A 26931-nucleotide genomic window follows, 5' to 3' on the forward strand; every position below is an offset into this window, starting at 1 on the left:
ACTCATCAACAAATTTAGGGGGTTGAAGTTAGGACCCAAGGTGGTAACCTGGATTAGAAACTGGTTGACTGATAGATGACAGAGTTGTAGTGAATGGAATTTGCTTGGAGGAAAGAAAGGTGAAGGATATTTCTGAAGGATTAAAAGGAAAAGTGTGTTTCTTTGAAGATGACACAAAGATTTGCAACAGAGTGGACACACCCGAGGGAACAAATCATGAGAAGAGATCTGAAAAAGCTAGAATGGTCTAAGGTTTGGCAGCTAAAATTTAATGCAAAGAAGTGCAGAGTGATGCACTTGGAAGTAAAAATCCATAAGAGCTGTATATGTTAGGGGGTGAGAAAAGCTGATTTGCACTGACTGGGAGAGGGACCTTGGTGTGATAGTGTCCAAGAACTTCAAGGCTGCATAGAGAAAGGAATCGCCAGCAGGAAATGGGAGGTTCTAGTACCCCTGTACAAGTCGCTGGTGAGGCCCCAATTGGAATATTGTGCTCAGTTCTGGAGGTTGTATCTTGCTAAGGACATGAGAAGACATGAAGTGGTCCAGAGAAAAGCGACAAAAATGATATTGGAATTGCGCTGAGAGACATATGAGAAGAGGTTTGACTATCTGAATATGTATACCCTAGAACAGGGGTAGGGAACTCTGGTCCTCGAGAGCCGTATTCCAGTCGGGTTTTCAGGATTTCCCCAATGCATATGCATTGAAAGCAATACATGCAAACAGATCTCATGCATATTCATTGGGGAAATCCTGAAAATCCGACTGGAATACGGCTCTCGAGGACCGGAGTTCCCTACCCCTGCCCTAGAAGAAAGAAGGGATAAAGGAGAAATGATAGAAGTGTTTAAATACCTGAATGGTATTAATCTACAAACAAATCTTTTCTGGAGACGGAGAAGCAGTAAAACAAGAGGACATAATATGAGATTGCAGAATGTTAGACTTAGAAGTAATGCCACAAAATACTTTTTCACAGAGAGGGTGGTGAATCCCTGGAATGACTTCCCTGCGGAGGTGGTGGAGGTAAAAACAGTGACCAAGTTAAAAAATGCATGGGATAAGCACAAAGGATCCCTAAATAGAAGGATAGTAATGATCATCAGATCAGCAACTATAATTTTGTTCATGAAGTGCAGGAGTAACGCTTAAATGCAGCCCCAGCAGTGAGGTAGTGAAGCTGATGCCAGACAGATTTATACGGTCTTTTGTCCCATATATGGAAAGTCAGGACAGGTTGGAATTAGCTTTGACAGTGGCTCCGGCACTGGGGCAATGTGGCCAATTCCAGACAGACGTCTAAGGTCTGTCTGTGTCCTGTATATGGCAAGATAGATCAGGAGCAAGTATACCTATTTTATACCACATTCATATCATCCGAGTGCCAGCCTTGCATATTTGGGGTGGGGGGGGGGCAAGAAAGGGGAGGACATCTTATAGAGAAACTTAGCAAGAGAAATGAATAATTTCTATTGGGCAGATTTGAAGGACTGCCGTCATTTACTATGTTACTGTGTAATTTCAACAAAGCAGGTGCCTGATGTTGCCATATTTTGCCTAAACACTATATCAGATGCAAATGAGGGGGCGGTGCCAATGCTGAGGAGGGTGGCAGTGGGGGGAGGGTATTAATGTGGGATATATCCGAAAGGGGTGATATAAAACAAATACTAACACCCCTGTGTATGAGAAGTGTGTTAGTTTGGGTGTATTTATTAATTTTAAAATTTTTTATTCCACTTACACCTAAGCGGATTGTGTGGGAGGGATATATCATGGTGACAGTGCTTGGCTGAAGCTAGGTTATATAGGAGTGTGAGGTATATGAGGGCATATGTTTTTGTTGGTTAGGTGTTTATGCAAAGTACATAGGGGTATATCAACAAGGGAGTGGGTACAGGAGTTATGCAATAGTATGTGTGGTATATAGGGGTGTCAGGGTGGGAGGGTAAACAACAGGATATATCAGTGTAGAGCAGGGGTGGGCAACCACAGTCTCTGAGGACCACAATCCAGTCAACCTTTCAATATTTCCACAATGAATATGCATGAGAGCAATCTGCATACAATGGAAGCCGTACAAGCGACTCAATGTCACACATAGTCCTTGTGGAAGTTTTGAAAATGGAGACTGGGCTGTGGCCCTCGAGGACCATGGTTGTCAGCCACTGGTATAGAGGCATTATGTGGCATGTTAGTGTGGAGTGGGTAGGAATCTGTAGGAGTATACAGGGGTGCCAGTGAGGATGGGTGTTGGGTAAATGGTGAGAAGTGTCAGTGATAGGGATTCATGGGGGAAATGGGAAGGGTAACTAGGAGCATGTATCAAGCTGGAGAGCTATATAGAAATAAGTCGGGGAAGGGTAGGAGGTATTTACAGGAAGCAGTACCAACACACCGTATGGCTGTCCTTGCAGGTCGTACTGCTGCATGCGGTACACGGTGAACTCGTGGGCAGCCTCAGCCGGCAGCGGAGACACAAGCAACAACACCGCGGGCAAGAAGACAATGAAACTGAGCGGGAAGGATGCCTTCAGCATGTTCTCAAACACCTCGCTTGCTTCCTCGATCATGGCGGCAGTCGGTCGGGTCCCGGTCGCAGCACAGCGAAGTCTCCGGTCTCCCTCACTACACGCTGACAGTGCTGGAATCCCTGCAGGCGCACTGTGAACACCCCGAACGCTCTGACGTACGACCTCAGAACGGCGGCGTAGGGGACCTTTCACACCCAGAGGCTACTGGGACTCGTAGTCTTTATGAACAAGGCGGGACCTGAAGTAGAACGGAGAGTTGGCTGCGGCCGGGAGGGATTGTGGAATTTATAGGTAGGGAAGGGTTATGCGTGCTTGCCACACTTGCAGTGATGATGGTTGTCGTTGCAGGAGAACTGTGGCGATGCATATTTCTTTTAATAATTAATCGATTATTGATGGTACCAGGATTAAAAGAAAAGAGCTTTTGAATTTGTTCATTTTAGGAGCTTTACGTGAAACCAGGAAGTTGTGTTTCAGAGAACAAAACGTTGACATTTACAGTCCCAAAATTTCTGAGGATTTTGAAACCAGCGTGAATAAATACTCCCGGAGTCTTTGAGGGATAAGATTTGTCTTCTAAATAGCGACAGGACTGGCCAAAGGGTTTCTGACGCTGAAGGCGAACCTTGAGCCATGCATCCCCACGCCCCACCCAGGCAGCTCAAGGCCCTAACCCCGCTCCGCTCTTCCTTCCCCCGTTCAGCAACTCTTCCACGCCCATGCCCAACATTATAAGAATACTAGACAGACTTATTGGTCCATCTAGCCCAGTATTCTGCTTCAACAGTGACCGGTTCAGGTCACAAGTACGTGAAATCCCAAACAGTAGCAACTGGTTCTATACTACCAATCTAGGGTTACTACCGTGTTTCCCCCAAAATAAGAGTGTCTTTATATTAATTTTGGGTCAAAAAAACGTATTAGGGCTTATTTTCGGGAGATGTCTTATTTTTTTTTTCATGTGCAATGATCATCTTTCCTTCTCCACCCCAATTCTTCCTCTTTCCTTTCTCTCCCCACATGTGCAGCATCTTTCCTCCCCTCTCACCCATCCCCTTGTGCCTTCCATCTGCAGCATCTTTCTATCCCTCTCTCTGTCCCATTGTCTCGTCCCGTCCCCCATGCAGCAGAACCCTTGCACAGCATCTTTCTATCCCTTCCTCCCATTCCCCCCCTCCCCCCCCCCGTGCAGCAAAACCACACCGACCCTCCCACCACAAGACAACATACCTCCCTCCAAACAGTAGCATCGGCAGCACTCTAAACAGGCTAGTGGCCTTCTCCTGCCGGGGCCTTAGTTCTGTTCCCTTAGCCATTTTAGTAGCATTTCTTTGAACCTCTTCTAATTCTGCTATCCTGTTTCCTCGAAAATAAGACCTACCCTGAAAATAAGCCTTAGCATGATTTTCAGGTCCTAATATAAGCCCTATCCTGAAAGTAAGCCTTAGTTAAGATCCCTCCCTCCCATCCCTTTGTTTACCAGAACACCAGAGACTGCTTTACAAACCTCCGAAGCCTCAAAACTGGTGGCAGCACTCTGAACAGGCTGCTTCGCGGCCTTCCCCGCCAGGGCCTTCCCTCTGCCGCGTCACTGATGATGTCATCTGATGTTGGTGGTGTTCTGGTGCACATAGGGATAGGAGCTATAGGTATAACATTTGGTAAGTGTCAAGGGTAGATACCGTTTCCCCAAAAATAAGCCCTAGTGCATTTTTTGGAGCACAAATTAATATAAGACCTTGTCTTATTTTCGGGGAAACACTGTATATCTTTTTTGAGATTCAGCAACCAGAAATGCACACAGTACTTAAGGTGAGTCCACACCATGGAGCAATACAGAAGGATTATAGTACACTAGTATTTTAGCCCGTTACATTAACGGGTGCTAGAATATATTTCTGTCTCTCTCTCCCTCCTGCTTGTCTCTCTCCCTGGCCCCCTTTGTCTGTCTGTCTCTCTGTGTCTCTCCCTGCCCCTGTGTCTTCTTCTTTTCTTTCTCTCTATGTCTCTCTCCCTTCCTCCTGTGCAGCAGCATTTCTCTCCCACCACTTCCCTGTGCAGCAGCCTCAGCAGCATTCCCTCCCCCTCCATTTCCCTCCCCCCACACCGCTTCCCTGTGCAGCAGCAGCGTTTCCCCTATCCCCCCTTTCCCTTCCCGCGGCCTGGCCGGCTCCCTTAGTCCCCCCTTTCCCTTCCCGCGGTCCCGACTAACCTTCCAATTTGAGCAGCATCTGCAGCACTCTACACACTGCTGCTTCGGTGCCTTCTACTGGCCAGCAAATCAGAGCAGTAGAAGGCCCCGAAGCTTTTCTATAATACAGCTTATCCTATAGCTAAGGAGCCAAGAGCAGTTAATAGAAGGGGACAAGATGGGTGATACAGTCCGTTGGGATAAACAGATGGGAAGCTAAAATCAAGGCAAATTGTTTCAAGCTATTGAGCAAAGAGATTCAATTTGGGATAGGTGACATTTATGTTTCTTTGCAACTCTCTAGTCCCAATATTGCAACTCTTATATTCTTATCTAATATAATAAAGCCCTAAGCGCGCATGCGCACTCCCACCTGCATGCTCCCATTTTCTGTGAGCTGTAGGGACCCGCAGGTAGGAGTGCGCATGCGCATGGCGGTGCAGAGCCTGTCGGCCACGGCGGCTCTTGCCATTTGAAGGATAAAGCCAAGTAAGTTGCCGCCACCTCTGCCCGGAGAAGACGCAGTCAACCCATCCAGCTGATATCCGCGATGAACCAACACCTTCGCTCTGGCACTTATCTCGAGAGAAAGAGAGAGACTGCAATATCAGCGACAGAGCATAGCAGTATTGGCAAGTGGGCGGTTTTCCCGTGCAGCACTCTACACACGGGAAAACCGCCCACTTGCCAATACTGCTATGCTCTGTCGCTGATATCGCAGTCTCTCTCTTTCTCTCGAGATAAGTGCCAGAGCGAAGGTGTCGGTTCATCGCGGATATCAGCTGGATGGGTTGACTGCGTCTTCTCCAACTTTTCTTCCTCTCTCCTCCACCCCTATTGGCAACAAATCTCCCTCTCTCTCACTGTCCATCTGTCTTGGGAGATCCAGGCATCTCTCCCACCCTCTCTGCTGTCACATCCAACATTTCTCACTCTCTCATCCTAGAATCATGTGCAGAATTTTTCACCACTGACCTCCAGCCCCATGCCCATATCTCCTTCTATCACCCCTCTCCAGAACAATGCCACATCTCTCCCTCCTTCACTATGTCCAACATTCCTCTCCCTTGCATCCCCTTCAATCTGTCCCTCTGGTCCCTCTCCACCACCATATCCAACATTTCTCCCTCTCATTCTTCTATTCCCCATGCATCTCTACCTCACTCCTCTATGCCCAATTTTCCTCTTTCTTCCTTTCCCTCTCACTCACAAACTGATGTCCAACAATTCTCCCTTTCTATTTCCTCCCTCCTGTCCCAAGTTAGTGCCCCCTTTCTGCTTCCCTCCTGTGTTCCATGTTCAAAGTGAATCTTCAGGTGTAGAGAATTTCAAGTTGTAAGTGGGCACTCCCATCCAAGAGCCAATGGCAGCCCTGGACCAGGCAGAGGATCCGACGGTGTGTAGATTCTTTAAACCAGCGGACTTAATGGAAGTAATTATAGTATCTCTGAGGGAATAAAATTTGGAACCATCTCAGGCTTCCACAGCTCAAATCTCTTATGAGCAGTTCTAAGACCCAGACCACATTTTTTCCTTTGCTTCCAGAGATCACCATGATACTGATGGAGCAATGGGAGCCCTGATAGAGGAGTGGGAGCCGCAAGAGGGCCCCTTGAGGTTTGCCAAAGCCATGACAAAATTATATCTGATGGCTTCTGAGTTCCAGCAATTATTTGTTCCATCTAGGGTAGATTTGCTGCTAGTGCAAATTGCAAAGCACAGGTCACGTCCTAGGTGGAGTAATTCTAAAGAATACACAGCATCACAGGGTGGACTTAGTCTTCAAATGCCAGTTTGAAGCTTTAGCTTTGGGTCTGAGAGCATCAACAGAGACTTCCTTTATGGTACACGCCTGCCCTTAAGGTGCGCCAGGATCCAAATCCCCAGGCAGTGTTTTCAGGAGCTGATTATGTAGCAGATGCTCCGTATGACAGGTTCAAGGTCATGAGCAAAGTGTCTGCTTATTCTATCTCTGCCTGCAGAATGCCCTGGATCAGATAATGGGCGGGAGATTCTGCCTCTAAAGCTTTCTTGAGCAGGCTTCCTTTCATTGGACAGATACTCGTTGGCAAAGGGTTGCACGTCCTAATGATCAATGTAGGAGACTGTCTTCCTATGTCATTACCAGACAGTAGAGCACATGCCCCAGGGGGGGTCAAGTCATGGTTCCTTTTGTGGCTACAGATGGTCTTGCCAGTCATTGACAGGCTCCTCTGCTCAGAGATGATTCTGTAGATCTAGAACTCAGGTTTCCACTCAACAGCCACTCCTAAAAAGTCCCAGTGATGCCAGATCAGAGCCCGAGCTACCCCGAATAGGAGGGAGACTCGAAGTTCAGAGAAGCGGGGTAAAGATTTGTTTGGACAGTGGGTGCTGGACATTATTCCAGAGGGCTACAAAATCAAATGATTTCATCCTCTTCAGGATTTCTTTGTGGATTCTCCAGTCAGAAGACCAGAAAAGGCAGTCAAAGTCTGAGAGACAGTAAAATGGCTTCTGGGGATTCAAGCCCTAGAGCCTGTGCCAGACACAGAATCTGGCTCAGAAGATACTTCATATACTTTATCATGCCAAAGAAAGATTCAGATAACTGGAGACCTAGCCTGGATCTGAAGTTTGTCAATGCAACACTAAAGTCACACAGGTTCTGGATGGATGAGGATGCTGGGGGAATTCCTAGCCGCACTGGACTTGGCGGAGGCTTACATATTCCCAGGACACAGAAAGTTCCTCAGGTTCCATATGTTGGAAAAGCATTTTCAATTCTCGACATTGCCATTCGGGATGGCAACAGCAATTCACACCTTTACCAGGGTGATGGTGGTGATAGCAGCACATCTGCACAAAGCAGAGATTAAGGTACACCCATATTTGGTTGATTGGTTAATCAAGGCTCCATCCAAAACCAACAGACACAAGACAGTGACACAAGTTGTCCAGCTCCTGAAAGACCTCGGACAGATTATATATTTCTGAAAGAGTCACCTGGAATCAACCCAATCCCTAGAGTGCTTGGAGATCCTCTTTAACACCGCAGAAGGCTGTATTTTTCTTCTGGAGTCACGTAAGCTGAAGCGAAGAGCCCAGATTTTAGAGTTCCTGACAAAGCCAGCTCCTATGGCTTGACAGTACTTGCAGGAACTGGGGTCGATAGTAACAACCATAGAAGTGATATCTTGGGTAAAAGCTCATTTACACCCTCTTCAGAATGCACTGTTATCCCACTGGTCTCCACAGATAGATTTGCTCCAGATGTTGTTGACCTGGACAGCAAAAGTGCATCAAAGCTTGTGTTAGTGGCTTTGGACGGAGACACTGTCCATGGGCTTGCCTCTCCACATTTCTTCTTGGGCGATACTAATGACAGATGTCAGCTTCTACAGCTGAGGAGGTCATTGCGAGGGTCACCTGATTATGGTCCAATAGTTGCCTTCTCAGAGAACATGGTCCATCAGCAGATTAGAACTAAGAACCATTCACTTAGCACTGCAGTCATTTGAAAAGATCATGGAAGGCAAGATGTTCAGGGTCTTCTCGGACAATGCCACAGCAGTGACAAACACCAACAAACAGGGAGGAATCAAGAGTGTTCTGTGGAAGCTAGAGGCCCAGCTGTTGTCTTGCTGGGCAGAATCCTGCCTACAAGCCATTTCAGTGGCGCACATAGTGGGAGTGGACTATGTACAAGCAGACTATCTCAGTTGCCAGGCTCTGGATCCGGGAGTGTGGCCTTTGTCCCAGAGTTCTTTCAACAAAATTGTAAAATGCTGGGGGAAGCTAACATTCAATCTAATGGCATCAACGGCCAATAAGTTGCTTCTCGATACTTCAGCCATAAAGTAGAGCTGAGAAGCGCCAGCATAGATTCTGTGGTACAACCATGACCAACAAAGGAACTGTTGTACGTATTCCCCCATGGCTAATGATAGGTTGGATTATTCAAAGTATAGTGACCCACCAAGGGATGGTGTGGGAATGGGAACTGCTGCCACGGTAATACTGTAGCAATGGGGACACAGCGCAGCCCTCCCCAAGCCTACCTTTTAACATCCCTGGCAGTCTAGTGGCTTCATCGGGGCAAAAAAGAACACAATTCTTTCCAGCCCCTGCCGCTCCGAAGTTTTTTAAGATGGCTGCTGAGACTTTGTGCGGCAGCCTCACAAGACTTCACAAAATCTCATATTTCTATTTTTAGTTTGTAGATACTTATCCCGTGCTTGTTGAGGGTCTGTGTGTGTGAAAGAGGTCAGTTATTCTGATAGCATTGGATGTCTACGAAGAATCAAGCTGTAATAATCCGGTTTGTTTAGAAGCTTCTGGAGGAACTTGGGGTAGATTAGGTCTTCTGGCATCAGTTTAGGGGAAGCTTCAGTCTTGTACAGTGCTGTGGTATCCCGGTGTGCTGCTGGTGAGCTGGGTGGAGAGAGGTTCGAGGTATAAGCGCCAAGAAAGCTGGCCACGGAGTCATCATCGGAGTCAAGGCCGAATTGTTCTTTGACTGTGATGCTGTGTGTTGCTTTGTCTCGAGGGGGCATTGAGGTAGTGTCTCTTGTTCAGAGAGGAGCTGACAAAAAGCTAAATTCCTTATCCTGCATTTGAGAAATGCCCTAAACAAGAAATCTCTAGAAAATTTCCAGGGTTAGGGTTTAAATCTGTTAGTTAATGTTCTTTGTTAATTTTAGTTAATTAGTTAATGTTCTTTTTGATTACCCCAGATTATGTGTACATAAGAAGACACTTGACCACAATTACACCATACTGTGCAATAAAGGTTGTATTGCGCAGCTTCTGATGGAAACACTTTCTAATGCCTCTCTGCCTGTCGACACAAGTAACTGAGCCCACTTCTATCTGATAATGATAAGAGAATGACATAAACCATTCTGCACTGATCACAACAGTGTCTTGAGTTCTAAGCTCTCTTTTGAGATTTAGGGGGGAGGTTATCAATATGGGTGAATGTTAAGATTTTTTTTGGTACCACAAGTTGTGCTTTTTTAGCACAGAGTCCCATTTTATGCAATGAGACTCTGCTGTGGAAAAATTACTTAATGGCAGCCCATGTTCATGACTCCCTCCCTCCCCCCTCCCCCTCCCCCCTTTAGCTATATGCTCATGCAGTAGTTCTGTCAGAAATATTGTTGCAGTAAAATCCAAAATGGCTAAATTTAGAGACCTTAGTATGAAGGGGAAAATTTCAACCTTTCAGGGTTTACATTAGATTAATGCACAGCTGTAGACCATTGTGTCAATCTTCTGCTCCAGGGCAGGAATCACTGGCATTGGCATTTTCTTTCATTAAGAATACAGAAATACTGTTGAGACATTTGGGCCCGGATTCTCTAACTGGCGCTGTTGTCAGTGGTAGGGTTACCAAACGTCCGGATTTCCCTGGACATGTCCTTTTGAGGACATGTCCGGGGGTCAGGGCGGCTTTTCAAAACCCAGTACTTTGGGTTTTGAAAAGCCTCCCTCAAAATCGCCATCGGGCAGGAGGGCAACGTGATGATGTCACACGCACATGCACATGTGCCCTCTTGCCTGACCGCAGCAGGGCTGGGGTGGGGCTAGGGTGGGATTGGGGGCGGAACTGGGACATGATGAGGCGGGGATGGTTGGAACTGGGCAGACCAGGGGCGGGTCTAAAGGGTCCGGATTTTCCAAACAGAAAATCTGGTAACCCTAGTCAGTGGCCACCTTAAAAGCAGCCATCGATTGCGTGTGAATCACATGCTGGTACCAGTTAAAGAATCAGAACTCTGGCAAAGGTTGTTGTTGTTAGGTGCCATCTACTCATGCTCAAGTCGTAGCAACTTGATGAATTGCTGATCAAAAAAGAAAATGGTTTTGTGCTACTCCGGAAAGGTCCTCCAGCGTCATCCCCTACGGTTGTTTTCAACGTGTCCAGCCATCTGATTTGCAGGTCGCCCTCTTCGCCTGGTTCCTTTGATCTTCCCAAACATGATGTCCTTCTCCAGTGATCTCTCTCTTCTGATGGTGTGACCAAAATAAGACACATTTGGGCTTCGAATGACATAGCCGGTTTGATCTCTTCAATTTGTCAGTTCTTCTGGCAGGCCACGGCATGCCTAAAATCCTTCTCCAGCACCAAAGCTCAAATGAGTCAATCTTCTTTCTGTCTTGTTTCCGTAGTGTCCTGCTTTCTCATCCATAACTGACCACTGAGAAAATGAGTGCGTAGACAAGTCTGATCTTTGTTTGGAGTGTTACCTCCTTGCCTTTGAATACTAACAAAGGTATGTGCCAGAAATGTAGACCAGGGTTCTCCAGGCCTACATTTTTGACACCTACCTTTGATGGAAATCACACCTCTGTAAGCGTTTGTGACACCTAGTGTTACTTCTGGCATTAGCTATGCCTACAGTGGCACCTATGGGGGCACAATTCCGGTGCCGATGTTATGGGCGCCTTGAAAATTTGAAAAATGTCAATTAAATGGTGTTTTTCACTGAGCCTGGGCACCTACCAGGATTCTAAAATAAACAGCACCATTTAGAGAACCCAGGCCTTGGAACTTTTTTTTGTGAAATGAGCCCTCCATATATTCTCAATCCATGGAAATTACCCATTCATCCATGCTGTGCAGGGCAAAAATACACTTATCCCCAAGAAGCGATACAGTCAGCCCGACATTCAGGGCTATTTAACTAGTAAGGAATGGCTAGCGTTTGTAGGGTTACCAGACATCTGGATTTCCACGGACATGTCCTCCTTTTCGAGGGCATATCCGCTGTTTAGACGGCTTTTCAAAACCCAGCACTTTGGGTTTTGAAAAGCTTCCTCAAAATCATGTCGGACAGCAGGGCAGCTGTGCATTTGCATATGCCAAGCGATGATGTAATCTAATCTTTGGTGTCTATACTGGGTCATCTCCCAGTGGAGCTCGACTCTGTTCACATGTAATTAAGACTAGAGTACGTGGCAGAAAATATAGGAGAAGGAAGAACTAATTAAAAACTAAAGTACATAAGAAAAATAACTATAATATTATCATTTCGTTGAGACTGTAGTTAAACCATTTAAAAATTGCGAGAACAACAAAGTTTTCAGGAATTTATGAAATAATTGCAGCAATGATGTTACACACAAGCATGAGTGCGTGTAACATTATCGCATCCAGAGCAGGGATGGGTGGAACTGGGCAGGCCCAGGGGTCTGGATTTTACTAAAGTAAAATCTGGTAACCCTAAGCATTTGGCCAGCTAAGTGCTAATAATCAGTGGGAGATGTAGCGAACCTCGCAAGCCGCTCTCCACCTCCGTGCAGAAGAAGGAGTCGCCGTGTCACCTCCCGCCCTCACTCGCCGCTGCCGCCGCTGATCCTCCTCTTCAGAGCAGCCTGCGATTGTGGCCGGCTTTAAAGAACCTCGCAGGCCGCTCTCCAGCTTCAGTAGCACGCTCCCTCTGACGCACGGGATCGCGTCAGAGGGAACGTGCTACCGAGTTGGAGAGCAGCCTGCGAGGTTCGCTAAAGCCGGCCACCATGATCGCAGGCTGCTTTGGTGAAGAGGAGCAGGCCAGAAGATGCCTGGATGTTGGGAGGGTAAGAAGGGAATCAATACCGGGAGCCAGGGGGAAAGGGGGCTGCTTTGGGGGGAGGGGTGTGCTGGGGGGGAGACAGAAGGGGCCATGGGGAGATAGGGAGAGGGAAAGGGGGCTGCTTTGAGGGGAGGTGTGCTGGGGACAGACAGCTTTGGTCGGGGGGGGGAGACAGAAGAGGGCCATGGAGAGACAGGGAGAGGGAAAGGGGCCTGCTTTGGGGGGGAGGTGTGTCCTGAGGGCAGACAGCTTTGCTCAGGGGGGGGGAGACAGAAGGATACAGACAGCGGCCAAGGAGAGAGAGAGATAAAGAAACACAGACAGACAGACACATCTATTCTAGCACCCGCTAATGTAACGGGCTTAAAGACTAGTAAGTAATAATTTATTATTATTTGCAGAAATCTGACTTTTTGCTCTCATTGCCATACCAAACAGCACAGTATCATATGATAATGCCACTGGGTTGTCTAATAAACAATTTATTTGGTCCCAAATTGACTTCCAAAAATTCATAATAAATGGACAATAGAATAATAAATGATCTAAAGTCCCTGCTTTGAGATGACAGTGCCAACATTTATTAGACTTAGAGCTATCCAATTTTTGTAACCGAACAGGGGTCCATAATGCTCTATGTAACAGAAAAAACCAAGTTTGTTTCATAGATGCCGACACTGTACATTTCATCCTCCAAGTCCAAATTCGTAGCCATTGAGATGCAGTAATTTGATGCTTAATCTCAATGCTCCAAATGTCTCTCAGACCAGTGTTTGGTTTCTTTTTAATAAATCCAGTCAGCCATTTATACCACTGGGCGGCTTGGTGACCCAAGAAGTCCGCCTGAAAGCATAAGAACTCCATACTATATTGATTATTAAGGTTTTTCCAGTCAGGGAACCCTGCCTTAATATTGAGGGTGCTCTCACCCCTGCTGCTCCTCCAAAGCTGGTGCCTTTGTTAAGAAGGGCCCTATCTTCATATGAGTATTGCTGCCCCTCACACAATTTCATACTGCACTCAAGCAAGTTTCTGCACAAACACACCAAGCCCACAGCTTGTTACAGCTAACAGTGAAGTTAGCAGAAACACCACAGTCCGCTTCCAGCCCGAATGCTGCATGTTCAGTAAAGCTGAACGTTTGAGCTTTCAGAGCACAGTTTATGCAGACCGCATCTGCTCCTGGGTTGCTATTTATTCTCTAGAAAAGCCAAATTCAGCCAGGCTAATCAGTTCTTTTGGAGTTCCCTGATCATTAACTGCAGCTTATTTGATAGCAGAAATCAGAGTGCAGGTTCCACAGCCTCAATGCTGGATTCCCATGACGTTTGCTGTAGCAGGAGAGGAGCTTGTTCCAACGGGCACCATTTATCTCAGAGAGCTGAAATCCGTTTCACGTGGCGCATGCAAGGAACCGTTAATGTAGAAACCAGAAGAAGCACAGGTAACTCTTAGAGTAAATGAGTAAGCAAGATTGCTTTGTCTGCAATCATTTCTCAGAATTAGGCAGCAGTGAGGAGGACAGGGAACTCTCACTCTGATGGGGAAATCCTGCTGCCAGCTTTTAACTGATTCTTGTGTAAGTGCAGCGCTGCTAATGTCACTCGCATGCACCGCAACCTCCCACCTCAACAGAAAACATCTGTATTTTGCTTGAAAGACTTCTTTCTAGACATGCAGCCCAGCAGCCCTTTAGTTCAATGGAATGTCCTTTTTGATTGAAGAAAAGCGCAAGAGGAGTCAGGAACTGAGCACAGATGAGGCTATTGTGGTTTGTCCAATCTCCGCACCTAACCGTAGGTGCCAGACTTACGCCTGGTGTAAATGATGGCGCCCAAGTTAGGTGCACCGAGGCAGTATTCTGTAATTAAGCAGGCAACTTTATGGAACACCACTGACCTAGCCAAGGCCATCCCCCCTTTTGGGTTATACACTAGCAGAGTTAGGCACCGTGCCTTATAGAATAGAGCAGTGTTTTTCAACCTTTTTACATCTATGGACCAGCAGAAATAAAATAATTATTCTGTGGACCGGCATCGGTCTGTGGACTGGCAGTTGAAGAACACTGGGCTGTCGTGGGCCGGACCCTGCCTATCTCCACCCCAGACCCCGCCTCCATAATAATACTAATTGTAACACTATTTATTCCATTCATTTTTCACAGATACACAATATAATCTTATTAACAACACATAATGATTAACCACAAAATTAAACTACACAAAGCACACTGACAGCAGATGTAAATTCTCAAAATTGACATAATTCAATCACTAAATTCAAAAATAAAATCATTCCCCCCTACCTTTGTTGTCTCCCTCCCTCCATGCTATGCCTTACCTTCTGGCCTGCTCCCACCTGGCCATTTTATGCCGCCCCCGGTGTTATCTTCAGGCCGGCTCCCTCTTCCTCACTGATGCAGTGCAGCGGCTCCTTGTGCATCCCGTGTCTCACCTGGATGCCTTCCCTCTGACGTTGCAACGTCAGAGAGAAGGCTTCCGGTTCAGCGTAGGAGCCACTGCCCGTGGCTTTGTGCACTGAATCAGTGAGGAAAAAGTAGCTGGCTCGAAGATAATGCCGCATCGATCGCACCGTGGACCGGCAATTGAAGAACACTGTTTTGGGCCTGATGCATGGCCCTATGGACCGGCAGGAAATTTCTGTGGACCAGCACCGGTCCACGGACCGGTGGGTTGAAGAACACTGGAATAGAGCACAGCCAGAGATGCTGGTGCAAATTTTAATGAATGCCAATTAAACTTCGGTAACTGATTGTTTGCACCCAAGTGTTGGTAGATAAAAGCTCATTACTCAATTAATTTGGGTACGCAAATCTGGGCGCCATATATAGCATCCAGGAAATAAGAGCTAATTTTCCCTGTATTTCAGCACACACAAGAGTCTATTATCTTAACACCTAGTTACAGAATTGGCTTTAATGGGCTGCTGGTCTCAGTGGCATTCAAAGTGAGCACAAACAGCACAGTTACTTACCGTAACAGGTGTTATCCAGGGACAGCAGGCATATATTCTCACATGTGGGTGACGTCATCTACGGAGCCCCGGCGCGGACAGCTTTTCAAGCAAACTTGCTAGAAGTTTCAAGTTTGCACACTGCACCACGCATGTGCGTGCCTTCTGCCCACTAGAGGGCGCATCCCACCTCGTGGTCCTCAGTTCCATAACTAGCTTAGAAGCCATCCCCGGGGAGGTGGGCGGGTTGTGAGAATATATGCCTGCTGTCCCTGGATAACACCTGTTACGGTAAGTAACTGTGCTTTATCCCAGGACAAGCAGGCATGATATTCTCACATGTGGGTGACCTCCAAGCCAAACCAAAAAGGGCAGGTGGGAGGATGGCAATTTTAAGAAAACAGATTTTGTAAAACTGACTGGCCAAACCGGCCGTCACTCCTGGACAGAGTGTCCAGACAGTAGTGAGAGGTGAATGTATGAACCGAAGACCAAGTGGCAGCCTTACATATGTCTTCCATCGGGGTGGAACGGAGGAAGGCTATCGAAGCTGCCATTGCTCGGACCTTGTGCCCCGTGACTCGACCCGGGGGAGGAAGGCCAGCCTGAGTATAGCAAAGGGAGATGCACGCCGCCAACCAGTTAGACAGAGTGCGCTTGGAAACTGGGTGCCCTAATCGATTGGGATCGAAGGACAAGAATAATTGCGGGACCTTCCGATGGGACTTGGTGCGTTGAAGGTAAAATGCCAACGCCCTCTTACAGTCAAGCGTGTGAAGCGCCGTCTCGCCAGGATGGGAGTGGGGCTTAGGGAAGAACACAGGAAGGACAATGGACTGATTGAGGTGGAAATCAGAAACAACCTTCGGGACAAACTTAGGATGGGTGCGGAGGACCACCTTGTCATGATGGAATACGGTGAAGGGTGGGTCCGCAACCAAGGCTTGTAGTTCCCCAATCCGCCTAGCGGAGGTGAGGGCAATCAGAAACACCACCTTCCAAGTCAGAAATTTCAAGAGGGACTTGTTGAGTGGCTCAAAGGGTGGTTTCATCAGTTGAGCTAAAACCACATTCAAATTCCATACGACTGGGGGAGGTTTGAGCGGGGGACAAACCTTGAGTAATCCTTTCATGAAGCGTGTCACCAAGGGATGGAGAGACAGAGGGCGTCCATCCAGGTGTTGGTGGAAGGCGGAAATCGCACTAAGATGGACACGCACCGAAGTGGTTTTCAGGCCAGAGCGCGACAAATGGAATAAGTAGTCCAGAACCGAGGGTACCGGGGCCGATACCGGGTCCAGGAGGAAAGAAGAGCACCAGGTGGAAAACCTGGTCCATTTCTGCGAATAGCAAAGCCTCGTCGAGATCTTGCGGGAGGCTTCCAGCACTTCCCTCACTGATTGAGACAGGTCCGGAGGGGTCAGGGAACAAGAAACCAAGCTGTCAGGTGCAATGACTGCAGATTGGGATGTAACATGGATCCTTGATTCTGAGATAGCAGAGAAGGACCGACAGGCAGAAGAAGGGGTTCCCTGGCGCTGAGTTGGAGCAGTAGGGAGAACCAGTTCTGACGCGGCCACCGAGGAGCTATGAGAATCATCGTGGCCGTGGACGATCTGAGGTGTACCAACGTTCGCATGATCAGAGGGAAAGGAGGGAATGCATAGAGGAACTTCCCGTCCCAATCGAGAAGGAAGGCATCCGCCTCCAGACGATCCCGCGAGTACATCCGAGAACAATATAGTGGTAGTTTGTGTGCCTCCGGAGAGGCGAACAGATCTACCTGTGGCGTTCCCCAGCGAGCGAAGACCTCGTGCAGAACTGCTGAGTGTAGAGTCCACTCGTGGGGTTGCAGGAGTCGACTGAGTTTGTCCGCCAGGCAATTCAGTTCCCCCTGGATGTAGACCGCCCGGAGGAAGATGTTCCGGGAGGCCGCCCACTCCCAGAGGCGAAGGGCCTCGGAGCAGAGGGGCCACGACCCCGTTCCCCCCTGTTTGTTCACATAGTACATTGCTACTTGGTTGTCCGTGCGGACGAGGACCACCTGGTCCTGTACTACGTGAACGAAGGCTCGAAGTGCTAGGAAGATGGCCCGAAGCTCTAGCACGTTGATGTGACAGCGACGGTCCTCCGCCGACCACAGGCCCTGTGTGCGAAGACCGTCGAGGTGGGCTCCCCACGCGTAGTCCGAGGAGTCCGTGGTCAGAACCTTGCGAAATGGGGGAGTGCGAAACATTAGTCCCGTGGACAGATTTGAAGAGTCTGTCCACCAACTTAGCGATTTCCGCAAAAGCGGAGTCACCGAAATGAGGCGCGACTCCGGATCGCACTCCTGGCGCCATTGTGATGCGAGTGTATACTGAGGGATCCTCAGATGCAGCCTCGCAAATGGCGTGACGTGTACCGTCGAGGCCATATGGCCGAGCAGCATCATCATGCGCTTGGCCGACACCCTTGGTAGTTGAGAGACCTGGCGGCTCATCCGTACCAAGACTTCCAACCGTTGGGTCGGAAGGTAGGAGCGCAGGCGCACCGTGTCCAGCACCGCACCTATGAATTGAAGAGACTGAGCCGGCCTCAACTGAGACTTTGGAAAGTTTATCTCGAATCCGAGGGTTTGCAGGAAGGCAATAGACTGTCGGGTCGCTGAGATAACCTCCTCCCTGGTCGGGGCTTTGATGAGCCAGTCGTCCAGGTAAGGGAACACGTGGAGCCCGCGAGACCTCAGGGCTGCCGCCACTACTACCATGCACTTCGTGAATACTCGTGGGGACGCGGCCAGGCCGAAGGGCAGGACTCTGTACTGGAGGTGTAGGTCTCCCACCTGGAATCGTAAGAATTTTCGGCAGGTGGGGTGCACCGGGACATGGGTATATGCTTCCTTCAAGTCGAGGGAGCACATCCAGTCCCCTTCCTCCAAGAGAGGATACAAGACCGGGAGAGATAGCATTCGAAATTTCTCCCTGGCCAGGCATTTGTTGAGCTTCCTGAGGTCGAGTATGGGGCGCATGTCCCCGGTCTTTTTTGGGACCAAAAAGTAACGGGAGTAAAATCCCGTCCCCCACTGGTCCTTGGGGACCGGCTCGACCGCCCGAAGCTTCAGGAGAGCTTTGGCTTCGGTCATAAGGGTCGGTAGTTGCGACCGGTTGCACCAGGCTAAACTTGGGGGACTGTCCGGTGGTGAGGACACAAAATTGAGCGAGTAGCCTTCGGAGACGATCCGGAGCACCCAAGCGTCTGAGGTAATCGCGGTCCATGCCTTCCGGAAGGACCGAAGACGCCCCCCGATAGGAAGGGGTTCTGGTGAAGGTGCGGAGGGGAACCCGCCCCGTCCGCTCAGCCCGTCAAAAGGAAGGCGCGGGCTTAGAAGGGCCCTGCGCCGGGGCTTGGGTTTGTCCCCCTCTGCCTCGTTGAGACGAACGTCTCGGAGGCGGTCTTGAGAAGGACGGGGTCGACTTCTGGGGGTACCGGCGCGGCGGAGGCCGGAAAGGTTTCTGTGGCGGGGGCCTAGGTTTGGGGCGGACCAGGGATGCTAAAGAGCGTTCCTGTTCCGACAACCGTTTGGTCGCCGCCTCCAAAGACTCGTCAAATAACTCGGACCCCACACAGGGCAGGTCTGCAAGACGTTCCTGCAGGTTTGGGTCCATGTCGAGGGTGCGAAGCCAGGCCAAGCGGCGCATGGCCACTGCGAGGGCCGACACCCTCGAAACCAGCTCAAAGGTGTCGTACACTGAATGGAAAAGGTACAACCGCAATTGAGACAGGTTGGACATAAACTTATCGAATCCTGCTCTTTTGGAGTCCGGTAACGAGTTCCGATATTGAGGAAGGTCCTTCACCATCCCACGCAAGTAGGAGGAAAAGGTGAAGGAGTAATTTAGAACTCTGGTGGCCATCAGAGTGTTTGAATAGAGGCGACGGCCAAACTTGTCCAGGGTCCGCCCCTCCCTGCCGGGTGGAACCGCCGCAGAAACCCGTGAGGGCTGTGATTTTTTAAGGGCAGATTCCACCAGGAGGGACTGGTGGGAGAGCTGCGCCTTATCAAACCCTTTCGGGGGAATCGTCCTATACTTTGATTCCATTTTTGACGGGACAGATGTGCCTGTAAGAGGGCTCGACAAGTTCTTCAGCCAGGTCTGCAGGAGGACACTGTTGAGAGGGAGTCTAGGTACCTCTCTAGGGGGAGTGGGAAGGTCCTGTTCCTCTAGAAATTCCTTGGAATATTTGGAACCTACCATCAGGTCAATCCCCAGGGCTTGGGCCATGTCCTGGACAAAAGATGAGAAGGAGGACGGCCTAGCCTGGGGGGACGGGGTTCTCGACCGTCCCACCGAGGAGCGGGGGGAGGCCTCATGGGAATACTGAGGATTCCTAACCGATCCTGAATCCCAGGATCCTCTCTCCACGGCCCTCGAGGGGGAGGGTGAAATCATCCTCCTAGGGGAGTCCCTGGGGGAGGATCCCGGGGTCCGTGGGGTCCTCTCCCGTTTCCTCGGCGAGGCGGCGCGGGAAGACTTTCCCCGAGGTGAGCGGAGGAGCCTCGGATTATCGAGGCGCAACTCCGACACCTGCAGCGCCTCGCCCCCGAACGACGAGGAACGATCGCGCCGAGGCGAGCCCCGGGGTCGCTTAGGCTTCCTCGATCGGCGCCTCGTCCGAGGTCGCCTCGAGGGCGAGGCGTCTGGGGAAGATCCCGAAGCCGAGGAGGAAAGTCGGCGCACTCTGCGGAACTTTTCTTTTGGGCGGACACTGCGCTCAGGAGGCTCCCCCGAGGTCGAGGTCCGGGGCGGGGCCGAGACCGAGGTGGACGGGGCCGCAATACCCGAGACCGAGGTCGCCGAGGCCGGGGCTCCCGAGGTCGAGGGAGCCGAGACCGGGGCCTCCGAGGCCGAGGGCGCCCCGGCCGAGGTCGACGTCGCCGGGCCCGCAGCACGCTGCAGCACTTCCAGGGCTCCCGACAGCTCCGATGAGATCAAGGCTCGAAGGAGATCCTGGAAGGCCGGAATCCCCACGAAGGTGGGGAGTTCCGAGTCCGGGGCACACTCCCTGGAGGGCGACCTCGGTCTCGAGTATTCCCTCGGGGTGTGCGGAGTCGAGGTCCGATGCGGGGCCGGGGTCGACCCACCCGCTTTGGCCTGACTCGAGGATGGCTTCTTTGCTGAAGGGGATGGAACAGAGGACTTACCCGAAGCTGGCTTCGATGACGACGGCTTCGAAGATGAGGGCCGAGGCGACGCCGAGGCCCCCGAGGACGCCGAGGCCGAGGTCAAGGCCGGGGCCGAAGCCGGGGCCGACGTCGAGGCCTTGGGCGGCGCGTCGACGGCGAACAATTCCGCCATTCTGGCCTTACGGCGACGGAGGGCCCTGTTCTGGAAGGTAGCACAGCGATCACACGAGGCTGTTGGATGTTCGGGCCCAAGACAGACAATGCACCACCGGTGAGGGTCGGTGATGGAGAGTAGTCTCTCACACCGGCTGCATTTCTTGAATCCCGTAACAGGACGGGACATCGACGAGAAAAAGAAGAAGGCCGGGAACGACCGACGTTCCCCGGCTCAGGCTTCCGGGAGCCCCCGGAGCCCAACGAAAAACAATTATTATTTTTTTTTTTTTTTTTTTTTTTTTTTTTTTTGTAAGACGGACGAAAAATAAAGCAGCACCGCGATTAATCCGATCAATAAACAAACTAAACGCGGCAGCTAGAAGGCAAAAACACTGGAGCTCAGATCCACAGGGCTTTCTTGCTCCGCGGAAAAATTTGAACTGAGGACCACGAGGTGGGATGCGCCCTCTAGTGGGCAGAAGGCACGCACATGCGTGGTGCAGTGTGCAAACTTGAAACTTCTAGCAAGTTTGCTTGAAAAGCTGTCCGCGCCGGGGCTCCGTAGATGACGTCACCCACATGTGAGAATATCATGCCTGCTTGTCCTGGGATAACCACAGTTCTTATTGTCCTCCCCTCCCCCTCTCCTTTTACAAAATCGTAGTGCAGTTTTTAGCACCTTCTGCAGTGGTAACAGCTCCAAAGCTCAAAGGAATTCTATGAGCGATGGAGCTGTTTCCACCGCTGCTGACACTGAAAGCTGCACTGTAAAAGGGTGTTTGTGTGCAGTGTTCTTGCCTCCCATTTTGCCTGCAAATCTGGAACTGAGCCCGGCGCAGATAAATAATGTATGAATTAAAAATGGGTTTTAATGTGCACAGAGTGATGCAAAGTTCAGGGTAAGACTGTAGTTTATTGTACACTTCTCCCTCCATATTCACAGTTTCCGTATCCACGGTTTCGCTTATTCGCGATTTTTCGTTGGCTGACTCCGCACCCCCCCAAATGACATCACTCTGAAAACTCCTTCCCACCTCCCTCCTTCTATGCAAGCAATCCCTCAGTTTCAAATCACTTTTGCTAAGGTCCCGAGGTTTCCTTATCCATAAGAGCAGCCTTTCACTTGACCTGACCGTGTAGCCTCTTGTCATGCCTCAGGCACCTCAAGAGGTTCACTTTGTCATGGGACCCCACTTGCACCCGAGCTGAGAGGCAGAAAGAAACTTCTCACTTATCCAAAATAATCGCTTCTCCGACAGCGTTGAAGCCAGTGCTTAAAAAAAAAAGAAGCAACAATCCCCATCTTCTTTCCCAGGGGAGAGACAAACCCCCCCCCCTCGCTTTGGAAATCAAGAGCTTGCTGCAGCCGGCGGAGAGGAGGGCTTTGAACGCTCGGCTGCTCAGCCAAGGCTGAAGGCTCCGTGCCGGGAAAAAAGGCCGGGGAGGAGGAGAGAGAGACAGCCGCATATCACAAGTGGCAGCGCGTCTTGGGGCTGAGGACACCCTGCAGGTAGGTCTCTGCACACCCTTCCATTGGCTTCAGAGGAAACTGTGACACCCAATGAAAGGGGAACAAAAAGCGGTGCGAGCGAGAGGTGCAAATGGAGGGGGCCTGGAGCACAGGAAGCAGCTAATCATGTCCAAGGTAAGCAAGGGGCGGGGAGGTGATCGTTGGTGCCGGCCGCCATGCACTCAACAGTGTGTACTTTCCCCCTGCTCAGGAGCTCTTTTAAATCCCCATAGTACACTACTGCATTCGCGGTTTTAATGGTAAAAACGCTGACTTTTACAGAAAACCAAGAATAAATTATCAAAAAGTTATTCGCGGTTTTTCCATATTCGCGCCTATATCCGGAACACATCCACCGTGAATACGGAGGGAGAAGTGTGTAATTCTAGATAGCATCGTGTTTCAGCGAAAATATGCCTGTCTCAGGGTCAAACCACTCTGTATCAAGATACATAGCGAGCCCAAAATAAATGTCTTTGTGGGTAATATATGGTATTAAAATGACAATTCTTTTCAAAGTAATTGCAGTTTTAATGCTGTATATCACCCACAAAGACAACCTTTGTTTTGTGCTCTCCATGTATCTTGATACAGAATTGTTTAACCCTTGAGGCAGGCATACTTTCGCCGAAACACGGTGCCGTGTTAGTTACCCTGCACATATTTGGAATTTTACAATAAACTACAGCTTTACCCTGAGCATTCTCCTGGTTGTTTAGAAGTCCCTTGTTCAGCCCTACTTCTTTCTATTGGTTTTCACATCGCAGGGTCTTTTCTCTGGATTTTGGTTCTGGTAGAGTGATGCAAGAAATCCTGCTGAGCTCAAGCCAGAGCTGTCCTATCCTTCTTTCTTCTCATCCTTTGCACTTTATTGCTCTGGTCTCTTGTCTCCCTTACCTCTTTCTCTCAAGCTCTAGTTCTCGCCCTCGTTGAGAGAGGTAGGTGATTCAGAAGGACAAAGAAAGTGGCAACCTTCACTTACTGCAGCCACAAGGATTCTGCTTCTGACCAGGAGTAAAAGTTCCAGTGGCAAAAGCAAAATAAAATAAAAGCCTAGCTTTAGGAGTTTATGTGCACTTCTCTGCATTGAAGCAATAACTAATGCTTTCATTTCCATGCAGTTTAAATGGAAGGGCACTTTGGTGTGTATGATTTTTTTTCCATTTGTTTTTTGTGTGTAAGAGGCCATTGTGCTTCAAGCACTGAGCTGTACACAGAGAAATGTTCGCACGAGACTTAGCCTCAAATGTTTGCTTTGTTAATAGAGAGAATATTAACAAGCACAGAATAAGGCAATTGCTGTACTGCAGGGCTCAAAGGCCAGTACACCTGAGGACACTGTCGTCACGTTCCAGAAATAAGTCAATAAATATCTCTGGTGGATTGCCAATACCAAAGTCTAAGGCCTGGAAATATTCTTGGCTTCATGATGGATTGATGTGGAAATCAGTCTGCTAAGGATATCCCTGACTTTACTGTGGCTTCTTGAGGTGAGCTGGTTCTAATGACTGCTAAGTTGAGTCTCTCTCTTGTCACCTTGCTTCTCATAGGCTGTGAGCTAGTGAGGATCCTTCACGGACCACGGTGGTTCCTGATCCTGCTCTATGTGCTTGGCACGCTGGAGATACTAGTCAGAGGCTCCCGGCTCAAGACGCTTAGCGGTCTTGATTTTCTGAAACTGTCTCGGGTGCGCAGAGAGCTCTCTGTTGAAGATCCCAAAGTGATGTCAGCTGTCACAAGACAGTCACAGGGGCCATGAATGCCTTTCATGATACAGCAGTGGCACAAGAAGCTGAGAATGGCTTTTCTCACCTCCAGGCTGCGGAAAGAATAGATGATAGGATTAATAGCAGAATTGAGCACAGCCAGTGTGAGGGCCCAATCCATACCTCGAAGGGACTCACAGGTTAAGGAGGGGCAGAAAACATCCATCATCAGCAGAGCAAAAAGAGGACTCCAGCAGAGAATGAAAGCCCCCAGTATCATTAATACAGTCTTCAGAAGCTTGAGGGATTTCTTTCTGTGGTGTGAGGTGCTGGGCGTTTTGTTGGAAGTGCGCTGTACCAAAATATAGATGGCAACATAGAAACCAACTATTCCTATCAGGATGGCACTAAACATAATCACAGAAAACAGAATATATTTCTTGGAGTAGAGAGGGAGGAGGGTGGAGCAGTTCTGGAAGTCACAGGTGCAGTTCCAACCCAGCATGGGCAAGAGACCAATGATTGAAGCCAGGAGCCAGAAAGACCCAATGAGGGCGTAGACCCGGATAGTCTTGTTGGCTTCACTTTCTGGGCTGGGCCGGATCATGGTAGTATAGCGCTCAATGGCGGTAATAAGGAGACTGAAGATGGAGGCAGCCAGGGCTATGAAGAGCACACCTTCTCGAAGGAACCAGATGTCAAGGCTGAGCTGAAAGGTAATATTGCCTGACAGGCAGACATTAATGAGGTAGGCGATGCCAGTCAAGAGGTCACTCAGTGTGATGTTGACAATGCAGTAGTACACCCATCGGCGGAAGTGCATGTTCTTCAGAATGGCCAGCAGCACCACGAGATTCTCCAGCACAATCAGGCAGCTGATACCAATGACGAACATGGCCATGGCATCAAAGTTCTCTTTCCGTGGTCTCCTCAGCTTCAGCCTTCCTGTCAGGTTATAGTGCAAAAGTATGATATTGCCGGTCCCATTGGTGAAAGCTTCCCAGCAGGATTCCTCAGTAGGGGTCATGCTAATGGTATGAGATCTTTACTTCCACTACCAGCAAGAACCAGAAGAAACCAGGTAACTGTGGAGGAAGAAGAGATGTTATGAAATGGATACACTTGTAAAATTATAATAGATTATCTCTTCCTGTTTCAGAGTTTCCTGTTTTGAGCAAAGGCGTTGGCACTGCTAAAAGCCATTTCCCTTTAATCATGGGGAGGGGTAGGGTGGGGGACAGGAAGAGTAATGAGAGGGTCTTGTTTTAGAATTAGATCTGATCTGAGGAAGAAGCGGTTACCTTAGAAATCTAATCATAAACTACATTAATTTAGTCCAATAAAAAGGTATTATCCCCCCCCCCTTATGTTTTTGTTTTATTTCTACATATTACCTTGAAGAGTGGACTAACATGGCCACCACATCTTCTCACTCAGAGTCAGAACAAAAATCACAGAACCTGCTACCAGTCACTTCAGAAGTCAAGTCAGAAAGCAATGCTTTCCTGGCCTTTAATGCTCTGCGGTTGGCAGTGCAGGGCTCAAGCTCTTTGCAAGCTATGGCCATGCTCTCCTGTCTGATATTCATGGCATTTTCTCACAATTCTTTTGCTTCTCTCCTGTCCATGAAATCTATCCTTGTCTGTATTCTCTTCATCAGGGAGGGTCAGTTCTAATCCTCTAGGGCTGCAGTAAGACCTGATTTTCAGGGTTATCAAGCATTATCCCCCAGCTTCTATAAAGGTTGCCAAATTCTGTGCATCAAAATGTAAGCGTGATTCTGAAATGCATGTGCAGCATAAGTAGTTAACATGCTAATTTTTGGTGTTAATTGGGCAATTATTTGGATTTCCACATGCTTCTGCCTGGCGCTTTTTGATAAAGTTGCCCGGCAAAAATCTCACATGCAACCCATGGGAGGGCATGGGTGGGTTAGAGGTGTTCCCATCATTTAGTCACAATGTTATAGAATCCTGGAGTTGTGCACTCAACTTGTGCGCCAGGATTCATACCAGGTTCCACTTGGTGCAAGTCCACACAACCCAAGTTAGTTGTGAGAATTAGTGCCAAAAGCTATTCTATAAAGGGTGCTTGGTGCAGACCGTTCTTTATCGAATACGATTTCAGTGCAGATCTTTCTGACATCTAACTTTCAGTTCCTGGTATTGAATCCAGCCCTATATGTTAACCATATTATTAAAGGAATAGAATTACAGGACCTATGGTGTTAGAAGAAGGCACTGTGGGTTAATTTGGAAAGAAGTAATGGAACACCTATTTACATATATGTTATGTATGGACCTTCGGGGGTAGAAGAAGTGTGCAGAGATTTAATCAAAGATATTCACAATATTGCTATGAAAGAGGAAGTATTATAGATGTGTTTTGAAATCACCTCAGAAGTTGATTGGGACCTTCCTGCTGTGGTGTCATCTAGAAGGAAGAAGATCCTGGATTTTCTACACAGAAAACTGTTCCAACAACTGATGAACCCAAGTAGGATGCGACCATACTGGACCTGGTGCTTTTGAATAGGGAGAGTGTTTCTGATATTATAGTGGACGATCATCTGGCATCTGGTAAGGTTTGCCTCTATGCAGATAATATCAAAATCTGCAATAGGGTAGACACCACCGAAAGTGTGGAGAGCATGTGGAGGGATCTAGTAAAACTTGAAGAATGATCCAGAATTTGGCAGCTAATGCTCAAAAATGCAAGGTCGTGCATTTGGGCTACAAAAACCCGAGAGAGCAGTGTACTATAGGGGTGAAATACTTCTATGTATGAAAGAGGAGTGAGGAAGAGGAAGCAGTGGATTTTTGTGTTCAAGGGATTTGCACTTATACATCACATTTTTTGGAGTACAATTGGATTGAGAGCACTTGGAAACTTGAAAACTAACCAGCAGTATAGACCTTATTCAATAAGACTCTCGCACCCCCGACCGGAAGTTAATCACGGAGCATTTCCATCAGAGTTAAGTGCAACTTCTATACAATATATGGCCTTACAAACTTGCTTAACAGATTTACAATAATAACTATATCAATGTTTAAGGCAGGCAGGTGGGTGCGATGATGTCTTGTTCTAACATCATTAGTTGACACTACTGCTGTGTTTAGATGGTGTTTT

At 48.7% G+C, this 26931-nt stretch overlaps 2 protein-coding genes across 5 annotated transcripts in view; both read right to left on the reverse strand.

Annotated features, from left to right (window-relative positions):
- NCLN (nicalin) overlaps positions 1-2855 on the reverse strand; it is a 32620-nt gene extending 29765 nt beyond the window's left edge. For 3 of the 4 annotated variants that reach the window (XM_033956638.1, XM_033956636.1, XM_033956635.1), the window contains exon 1: positions 2402-2576. In XM_033956638.1, coding sequence (XP_033812529.1) covers positions 2402-2576 — 175 coding nt within the window. Of the gene's footprint in view, positions 1-2401 lie in introns of all 4 variants that reach the window. The other variant, XM_033956634.1, reaches the window with a different exon arrangement.
- Positions 2856-23476: 20621 nt separating this feature from the next.
- S1PR4 (sphingosine-1-phosphate receptor 4) lies at positions 23477-24826 on the reverse strand. Its single transcript, XM_033955990.1, has one exon. The coding sequence runs from the start codon at positions 24824-24826 to the stop codon at positions 23696-23698; it is 1131 nt and encodes a 376-aa protein (XP_033811881.1). The 3' UTR covers positions 23477-23695.
- Positions 24827-26931: the final 2105 nt, after the last annotated feature.

The sequence above is a fragment of the Geotrypetes seraphini genome, chromosome 8, assembly GCF_902459505.1.
Source record: "Geotrypetes seraphini chromosome 8, aGeoSer1.1, whole genome shotgun sequence".
Lineage (NCBI taxonomy): Eukaryota > Metazoa > Chordata > Amphibia > Gymnophiona > Dermophiidae > Geotrypetes > Geotrypetes seraphini.

Bases quoted from the DNA above. Each gene is read 5' to 3' on its own strand.
- S1PR4 (XM_033955990.1), bottom strand. From the start codon at position 24,826: ATGACCCCTACTGAGGAATCCTGCTGGGAAGCTTTCACCAATGGGACC.